The following is a 10332-nucleotide window of genomic DNA, read 5'->3' on the forward strand; positions in this document are numbered from 1 at the left end:
CTGGAGTCCAGAACTAGAGGGCATAGGTTTAGGGTGAGAGGGGAAAGATTTAAAAGAGACCTAATGGGCATCTTTTTCACACAGAGGGTGGTACGTGTATGGAATGAGCTGCCAGAGGAAGTGGTGGAGGCTGGTACAATTGCAACATTTAAGAGGAATTTGGATGGGTATATGAATAGGAAGGGTTTTGAGGGCCGGGTGCTGGCAGGTGGGACTAGATTGGGTTGGGATATCTGGTCGGCATGGACAGGTTGGACCGAAGGGTCTGTTTCCGTGCTGTACATCTCTATGACTCTATTCTCTGTTTCCTTGATCAAAACGATGGTATGCTGTATACACACTATTGTCAGAGCTAAGTGGTATATAATTCTCTTTTTAGGTTACAGCTACTATAATTCTTCACTTATGGTTGAGTCAGCTTTGCCTAGCAACTTTCAGCCTGAGATATATGAATCAAGAAACTCATCTAGAAATTGATGCAGAGGGACAAGACTATTTGCTGTCCAGCAACAAGAGTTGAGCTTTTTCTCAATGGCGTTCCCATCACTGAATCCCTCATTATCAACATCCTGAGGGTTACCATTGACCACAAACTCAACTGGACGAGCCACATAAAGTCCCAGTAGCAACAGGAGCAGGTCAGAGCCTAGGAATACTGTGGCAAGTAATTCACCTCCTGACCCCCCACTACCTACAAGGAAGAATTAAGGACTGTGATGGAATACTCCCTGAAACAATTTCCAGAGGCCAATATAATCTGTCCTGATCCACCCACATTGACGTGATGGTCAAGGAAGCACATCAATGTCTCTACTTTGTCAGAAGGCTAGGGAAATTTGCCCTGTCCACAGGACTCTTCCCAATTTTGATTACTGTACCATAGAGAGCATCCTACCTGGATGTATCACAGTATGGTTTGGTAACTGCTCTTCTCAAGACCACAAGAAACGACAGCGAGTGATGAACACAGCCCAGTCCGTCACACGAACCAGCCTTCTGTCCATTGACTCCATTTGCACTTTGTATTGTCTCAGGAAAGCAACCAACATAAACAAAGATCTCTCCCACCCCTGATATACGTTCTTCCGCCCTCTGCCATTGGGCAGACTATACAGAAATTTGAATATGCCAATGAATAGATTCAAGAACAGTTTCTTCCCCACTGTTATCAGGCTTCTGATCTCTGTCTCTTTGCACATTCTCTGCAGCAGTAACACTGTATTCTGCACTTTGTACTGCTACCCTGATGTACTTTGTATGATATGATCAGCCTGTAAAGCAGGCAAAACACTTGTCATTGTATTTCAATACATGTGATAACAATAAATCAATTAATCTTGTCACCAAGTCACTCTTTATTTACACATGAACAGTACTGCCTCATTCGGAGCCAGATACCAGTGTGTCAGCATCTCTAACACTCCCCTTTGTGGTCCCGGCTTGGACCAGATTAACAGCCCCAATGAAGGGGCTATGGGGTTTACTTTGTTACAATCACTACATCCTCCTCCCTCCTCTCAACCCCACCCCCAGTCGAGTCCCGGGACGGTTTACCACTGGATCAGATTCCTCCGACTCAGCATCCAAAACGGATGATGTGTCATGCATAGGGGCTCGCCTTCTGTGCCCGGAGTGTCTCAGTAGATTTCACTCTCCTCTTCCAGCAACAAAGGCAGTAAAGTGGCTACATCCATCATGCCCATTTTTAATTCTGAAGACTCAACAACATTGCAGGTGAACCCAGGGGTACCTGCAGCTTTTCCAACTGCTCCATAAGGCAGGGCATGTTTTGCTCCTGTAACGTTGTAAATTCACAGCATTCATAACATCCACATTCTTGTTCAGGACATCACATCTACACATCACTGGTTCTGACTTCACGGCTACTGTGCCTTTTACCCATGCGTGGCCATTCTATGACTTTTACACCAAACTTTGTGCTCTGCATCAAACTCTCTCTCTCACTTGGCACAGTTTAATGTCCACATTGGCGTTCCTGATGCAAACCTCCCCTGCACCCCAATCCCTACACCTTCCCCCCGCCCCCACCCCAACTAGAAGATCGGACTTAACCTGGAGGAAAGCTTTCTACCCATTAACAACTCTGCCAGTACTATCCCAGTTGTTGCATTGGGGTGATCCGAGAATTAAACAAAAACTGTGACAGCTTGGTATCCAGGAGACTGTTGGCTGTTTCTTCAAGCCAGACCTCAAAGTTTGGACTGCTCTTTCTGCCAGGCCATTGGATGCTGGGTGGTATGGAACTGTCTCTATATTCAAATCCCTCTCATTTTTAAGAAATAACCAAATTCCCTGCTGGTAACTGTTGGCCGTTTACCTGTGACCAAAATGTCCGGGACTCTGTGTGTTGAAAAACATGCATGTAGTTTTTCTTTCGTCGTTCCCATGTTTAAAGAATGAACCCTATGCATATCCAACGATTTTAAGAAGATGTCCACATTGGCTAAAAGCATTGAACCCATGATAGGACCTGCATAGTTGATGTGTATTGGAGTCAGAGGTTGACCTGCCCATTCTCATGCATATGGGGGAGAGCTGCTGGCAGTTATTTCTGTCCTCATTGACACTCTTGGCACTGTCCCATTAACGCAGCTATGTCTGCATTCAGGCCTGGCCATCAGACGTATCTTCTCACCAACATCTTCATTTACAGATCCCTGGAGGGCCCTGCTGGAGTTCCCCGGTCCCCAGCGCCTCCATCCCCCATCACGAAGGCCTTATCTTCACCGTGGACATCCAGTCCCTGTACACCTCCATCCCGCATCACGAAGGCCTTATCTTCACCATGGACATCCAGTCCCTGTACACCTCCATCCCCCATCACGAAGGCCTTATCTTCACCGTGGACATCCAGTCCCTGTACACCTCCATCCTGCATCACGAAGGCCTTATCTTCACCGTGGACATCCAGTCCCTGTACAACTCCATCCCCCGTCACAAAGGCCTTATCTTCACCGTGGACATCCAGTCCCTGTACACCTCCATCCCCCATCACGAAGGCCTTATCTTCACCATGGACATCCAGTCCCTGTACACCTCCATCCCCCATCACGAAGGCCTTATCTACACCGTGGACATCCAGTCCCTGTACACCTCCATCCCCCATCACGAAGGCCTTATCTTCACCGTGGACATCCAGTCCCTGTACACCTCCATCCCCCATCACGAAGGCCTTATCTTCACCGTGGACATCCAGTCCCTGTACACCTCCATCCCCCATCACGAAGGCCTTATCTTCACCGTGGACATCCAGTCCCTGTACACCTCCATCCCCCATCACGAAGGCCTTATCTTCACCGTGGACATCCAGTCCCTGTACACCTCCATCCCCCATCACGAAGGCCTTATCTTCACCGTGGACATCCAGTCCCTGTACACCTCCATCCCCCATCACGAAGGCCTTATCTTCACCGTGGACATCCAGTCCCTGTACACCTCCATCCCCCATCACGAAGGCCTTATCTTCACCGTGGACATCCAGTCCCTGTACACCTCCATCCCCCATCACGAAGGCCTTATCTTCACCGTGGACATCCAGTCCCTGTACACCTCCATCCCCCATCACGAAGGCCTTATCTTCACCGTGGACATCCAGTCCCTGTACACCTCCATCCCCCATCACGAAGGCCTTATCTTCACCGTGGACATCCAGTCCCTGTACACCTCCATCCCCCATCACGAAGGCCTTATCTTCACCGTGGACATCCAGTCCCTGTACACCTCCATCCCCCATCACGAAGGCCTTATCTTCACCGTGGACATCCAGTCCCTGTACACCTCCATCCCCCATCACGAAGGCCTTATCTTCACCGTGGACATCCAGTCCCTGTACACCTCCATCCCCCATCACGAAGGCCTTATCTTCACCGTGGACATCCAGTCCCTGTACACCTCCATCCCCCATCACGAAGGCCTTATCTTCACCGTGGACATCCAGTCCCTGTACACCTCCATCCCCCATCACGAAGGCCTTATCTTCACCGTGGAACACTTTCCTCATTCCTGAAGAAGGGCTCATGCCTGAAACGTCAATTCTCCTGCTCCTTGGATGCTGCCTGACCTGCTGCGCTTTTCCAGCAACACATTTTCAGACCTGCTGGAGTTCAGTCAGTATTTGGTGACAACCTATGTTCAGGACAATCACTCTTGCTCCTCATAACAATATGCCATCCGGTGCTGTCAGCTGGTCTCTCTGGGTCCAAAAAGTGCGCTTTTCCAGCAACACATTTTCAGACCTGCTGGAGTTCAGCCAGTATTTGGTGACAACCTATGTTCAGGACAATCACTCTTGCTCCACATAACAATATGCCATCCGGTGCTGTCAGCTGGTCTCTCTGGGTCCAAAAAGGTTTAAATTCTGGTTGTGATGACTCCTTGGTTCCCCCATTTAATACCAGTTGTTTCACTTTTGAAAGGACTGGATCTTCCTGTGTCCAAAATCCGATATTATCAGCTGTTACTGGGAGCATGTCCAGAAAATGCAATATCATTACAAACTCTTCCATTTGGGGTACCATTGGTGGTGTATCTGCTAATGGAAGGTGGCTCAATGCATCCACACTTGCTACTTGGCCTTCTGGATGGTGCTCTAACTTGTGGTTAGAAGCATTTAGTATTAAAGCTCAACACTGAATGTGGCCCGAAGCTATGGGGGGCATTGCCTTTCCTCCTTAAGCAAACTAAGCAGGGGCTTGTGGTCCATAATTGTCACAAATTTTCATCCTAAAGGTATTGGTGGAATTTCCTGGCTCCAAATATGATCACCAATATTTCTTTTTCTATCTGGGCATATTTACACTCTGCATTAGCCAAAGTCCTGGATGCATAAGCTATTGACTGGGCTGTCTATGAGCTAATACCACCCCAATGCTATACAGGGAAGCATACCAGAGCTTTACTGGGATCACTGAGGATGACAGCTGGTTCCTTACTTCATTGAAAGCTTCTCTATGTAACCATTTCAAAGGTTGACCCTTTTTTAGGAGTTGATGCAAACATGTGGGCGGCACGGTGGCACAGTGGTTAGCACTGCTGCCTCACAGCGCCAGAGACCTGGGTTCAATTCCCGCCTCAGGCGACTGACTGTGTGGAGTTTGCACGTTCTCCCCGTGTCTGCGTGGGTTTCCTCCGGGTGCTCCGGTTTCCTCCCACAGTCCAAAGATGTGCAGGTCAGGTGAATTGGCCATGCTAAATTGCCCATAATGTTAGGTAAAGGGGTAAATGTAGGGGTCTGGGTGGGTTGCGCTTCGGCAGGCCGGTGTGGACTTGTTGGGCCGAAGGGCCTGTTTCCACACTGTAATGTAATCATGTCAGGATAGATGCCAGATTATCTTCCATAATAACTTACCAGTCCAATAAGTGATCTAAGCACCTGGATAGACATTAATGCCAAAGCACCTTTGATTGCCCTCACTTTATATTCCAACGGGTGTAACCCAGTCTTGTCACTCTGTGTTCCAAGTAGGTCACTTGTGGGGGGGGGGAGCTGGAACACAAATGTTTCCCTTCTTCGGCATACATCTGCTTGGAAAAACATCTTAGGACTATATTCAAGTTCTCTAAGTATTCCCTATCAGTTTTCCCTGTTATTATGTTATCATCTAGGCAAATGGCAACATGAGGTAGAGCTTACAAACAGTTCTCTACCATCTGCTGAAACATTGAACAGGCTGCCAATACTACAAATGGCAGACTTGTATATTGGTACATGCCCTGACAGGTATTAATTGAAGTATCCTTCTGGTTTAAACATAAATACAAATAGGTGTGGCTCATGTCTAGTTTTGTGAAGGATAGTCCCCTTTGCCAGCTTTCTGTATGAAACCTCTATCTGAGGGTTTGGCTATTTATCCAGCTGTGAAAAGTGGTTTACCATTTGTTTAAAATCCCCACAAAGGTCAACCCAGCCATCAGGCTGCAAAATCGGACGACAGCCCACTCCGCAAATTGGGCAGTTTCATGATTCCTTCACTTTCCAGCCTTCTGATTTCTGCCTCTACTTTTGCTCATACAGCGAATGGTACTGCTTCACGGTCAATATGCAAGATGGCCTTGGCTCCTTTGATGGTCCCTAATAGCCTCTGATAGTGAGGCTACGTAATTTTCTGCACTCAACTGGTGTTGCCCAAGCTCAGTCTGACGGGCAAGGGTGCCCACTTCCATCAGAAAGCCTTGCAACTCATATGCTCCACTTGCCACATTTTCCAATGATAAAGCCAGCTCTAACACCTGTTTGAAGTTTAACTGGGCTTCTGTTAGAAGGTGCTTTTGCACAATCACATCATTCATCCCACAAACCAGACAGTCTCTAAGCACCTCATTAAGCGATAAACCAAAGTCACAGGCTTCAGTCAGTTATCTTAACCTAGTCAAAAACTAGGCTCTCGAAATGCCAGGTTAAAGTGATCGTGTTTCAAAATTAGATGCGGCTTGGGGTTGTAATATTCCTTAACTATCCTTTTGCCCAAAATGTTGATTCTTCAGCTGCTCCGATGCTGCCTGATCTGTGCTTTTCCAGCACCACACTCTCGACTCTAATCTCCAGCATCTCCAGTCCTCAACTTTCGTCTATATTCCTTAACTACGTCCATCAATTCTTGGACAGTTTAGTAGCTGGTGCCTCAGGGAAAGTAAGGCTCCTAACAACAGAAAACACTGCAGCTCCACAGGCTGTCAGGAGAATTGCACATTGCTTTTGATCAGCTGCAATGTCATTTGCCCAGGAAAAACAAATTGCATTTTTTTCTACATATCTGGGCCACATCCTCACGACAGGATCGAATGAGTTAAGCTTCCCTAACAAAGGCATAATGTTAGAAAATCTTACGTCAACTCAAAGATGGCTGGTGAAAACGGGTTTCTTCAGGATCATGCTTTATTCCCATCACCAATGAAATCACTCCACAGAGACTGGCACCCCATCACCAAGTCACCCTTTATTTACATATAAAAAGTCTTTGGCTTTAGTGCTAACTCAGTCAAAGTCAGGTATCAGAGTTCAGTATCTCTGACTCACTTTTTTTATATGGCAACCAGGGCTCCCTGATTGGACAAGATTAACAGCTGCTATCAGGGAACTCAGATTCTCGAAGGCCAAGCCAGGTGACCCCATTGCACTCACTACACTTGTCCGGATAGGTGCAACAACAGTCATGAAGCTTGACACCATCCAGGACAAAGCAGCCTACCTGATTGGCACTACATCCAGAAACATTCACTCCCTCACCACCAATGCTCAGTAGCAACAGTGTGTACCACCAACAAGATGCATTGTAGAAATTCACCAAGGGTCCTCTAACAACACCTTCCAAACCCATGAGCTCAACCATCCAGAGGAACAAGGACAACAGATACATGGGAATATCACCACCTGAAAGCTTCCCTCCAAGCCACTCACCCAACCTGACTCCAGTGTTCCTCAGTGAACCTACACTGCAAGGATTGCACTGGTTCAAGAAGGCAGCTCACCACCACCTTCTCCAGGGCAACTAAGGATGAGCAATACATTTTGGTCTAGCTAGAAATGCCCACAGCCCTTGAATAGACATTAACAGGTCAGCTGTGGCACTTTATATCAGAGCATCTGTCATCAGGACCTTACAGAGGCTACACAAAATGTACATGAGGCTATTTTAAAGTTGGTCAATGTGTTATACTGAAGTTTCTCCGTGGAGGATGAGGAATACACTTCCTTCAACCTGCACCCCTCCATCTGCAAAATACACCTTTTGAATTAATATGTAAGTGCACACCAAAAAGATTCCACAATGCCCTCAGTGGTAATTCTTCCAACCATTTCTTCTACTATCCATCTTCAATATTTAACAATGGTGGTGTTGGGTCACAATTACAAGTGAAACAAAACACCCAGGTTTACCACATGTTTCTCCTGCTTTTGATACATTCTCCATCACACACAACACAGACTTTGGATGATTCAGTTTTTGCTGTGGATACGTTTAATATTTTTAAACAGATGCTCAATGCTTTCTAGGCATGGACCTACAGAGGGTCAAACCTAGGTCAGACAGTGGCCTCTGGCCCAGGATCTATGAAGAGACTGTGTGGGCTTACCGACCTGTAGAATCACTCCCTTCTCCAAAAGGCTCTGCTTCTTGGCAGTCATCACAAAATAATGCGTGTCATCCTTGTAGTAAACAATATTTTCTAAATCTACACCTGTGAGAAAGTAACAGGAGCAAGTTAAACATTGTACAAGCAGGACTACTCAAACTGTCCAAATTCAGCCAGAATCTCTGCTTCTCAGTCACACAGATCCTCTATCAAGCCTGTATCGCACAGTAATACCCACAGACTGCTTGGGATTCAGCAGCCTTTGTAAACAACAGACAGGCAGCCTGGGAACCAGCAGTCATTGTGATGAACCAATTAACTCCAAATACAAACATATGGAGTGAACACACACAAAGTATCATTTAAAAGGCAAATGAAATGCTGGTGCTTATTGAAGAAAGTTGCAGTATTATGGTATGGTAGTCAGGGTATAATTATACAAATGAGAACCCGCAGCACAGTTCTGCTGACCAGGAAGGGAATGCAATGTTAATCCAGCAGAATTACACTGAGACTGAGATAAATGTGAGGTGTTGCATTTTGGTAAGGCAAATCAGGGCAGGACTTATGTACTCAATGGTAGGGTCCTGTTGCTGAATAGAGACCTTGAGTGCAGATTCATAGTTTCTTGAAAGTGGGGTTGCAGGGGCACAAGGTAGTGAAGAAGTTGTTTGGTCTGCTTGCCATTTTTGGACACTGCAGTGGATATTGCAGTTGGGATGTCACATTGCAGCTGTATAGGACCTTGAAATACTTTTGGAATACTGCATTCAATTCTGGTCTCTCCAGTATAGGAAAGATGTGAAACTTCAAAGGGTGCAGAAATGATTTACAAGGATATTGCTAGGGTTGGACAGTTTCAGCTACAGGGAGAGGCTGAATAGGTTGGAATTATCTTTCCCTGGAGCTTTGGAGGCTGAGGGGTTCATAATTCATGAGGGGCATGGATAGGGTAAATAGCCAAGGTCTTTTATCCCAGGGGAGAGAAACCCAAAACTAGAGAGCACAGGTTTGGGTGAGAGAAGGAAGATTTAAAAAGGACCTAAGGGGCAATTTGTTCACACAGAGGATGGTACGTGCATGGAATAAGTTGCCAAAGGAAGTGGTGGAGGCTGGTACAATTACAGCATTTAAAAGGCACCTTAATGAGTACACGAAAAGGAAGGGTTTAGAGGGCTATGGGCCAAATGCTGGCAAATGGGACGAGATTAATTTAGGTTTCCGTGCTGTACATCTCTGTGACTTAAAGGATGAAATGATGAAGACAATTTACCCAGACAGGCTGCAGTCCCTCCAGCATTGAAGATTTAGGGGGTGATGGAATTGAGATTCCGAAAATGATTGCTCACGTGTTTGTAGACAGTAACGATTTAGTTTAGGTAGATACCATGGCAAAATAACAAAGCCAGGGCTGCGAAGCGGTAATGTTAGAAGGGAACAGTTGTTAGCACTGCTGCCTCACAGCGCCAGAGACCCGGGTTCAATTCCCGCCTCAGGCGACTGACTGTGTGGAGTTTGCACGTTCTCCCCGTGTCTGCGTGGGTTTCCTCCGGGTGCTCCGGTTTCCTCCCACAGTCCAAAGATGTGCAGGGCCAGGTGAATTGGCCATGCTAAATTGCCTGTAGTGTTAGGTAAGGGGTAAATGTAGGGGTATGGGTGGGTTACGCTTCGGCGGGTCGGTGTGGACTTGTTGGGCCGAAGGGCCTGTTTCCACACTGTAATATAATCTAATCTAATCTAATGTGGAACTGGAAAGCTGCAGCTCTGTCCCCCTCTCCCCGACAAGGTTGTGGTGCCGGGGGGTAATTGGAGCTTTGAGTCAATCCAACACGAACCTGTGGCTTCCCGCAGGTCCTGAAAAAACTTCTGGTTGAAGATGAAGGCAACGCCACTGATCTCCTGGGCCTGGGCCTCCTCCCGTGTGTGCCGGTTTATGAAGTTGGCAGTGATGGCAATCGCCAGTTTCCCCCGGAACTCCTTCCTCCGAAACCCTTGATCAGGAAAATGAGAGTTACTGAGGGGCTGATGGATCTTTTGTAATTGACCCTTATTCAGCAAGAGGTGTCCTGCAGGGGACTGGCCAGCAGCTCTCAGTACCTGAAAATAGGATTCTGGATCAGTGGTGCTGGAAGAGCACAGCAGTTCAGGCAGCATCCGAGGAGCTTCGAAATCAACGTTTCAGACAAAAGCCCTTCATCAGGAATAAAGGCAGAGAGCCTGGAGCGTGGAGAGATAAGC

The 10332-nt window shown here is 47.0% G+C and overlaps 1 protein-coding gene across 3 annotated transcripts in view; it reads right to left on the reverse strand.

Annotated features, from left to right (window-relative positions):
* LOC122563355 (protein-methionine sulfoxide oxidase mical3a-like) overlaps positions 1–10332 on the reverse strand; it is a 111084-nt gene that overhangs the window by 83369 nt on the left and 17383 nt on the right. For 2 of the 3 annotated variants that reach the window (XM_043717106.1, XM_043717107.1), the window contains exons 5-6: positions 9930–10085; positions 8099–8199 (exon numbers count right to left, since the gene is read on the reverse strand). In XM_043717106.1, the coding sequence (XP_043573041.1) occupies positions 8099–8199; positions 9930–10085 (257 nt within the window). Of the gene's footprint in view, positions 1–8094; positions 8200–9929; positions 10086–10332 lie in introns of all 3 variants that reach the window. The other variant, XM_043717109.1, reaches the window with a different exon arrangement.

Source organism: Chiloscyllium plagiosum, chromosome 26 (assembly GCF_004010195.1).
Source record: "Chiloscyllium plagiosum isolate BGI_BamShark_2017 chromosome 26, ASM401019v2, whole genome shotgun sequence".
Classification (NCBI taxonomy): domain Eukaryota; kingdom Metazoa; phylum Chordata; class Chondrichthyes; order Orectolobiformes; family Hemiscylliidae; genus Chiloscyllium; species Chiloscyllium plagiosum.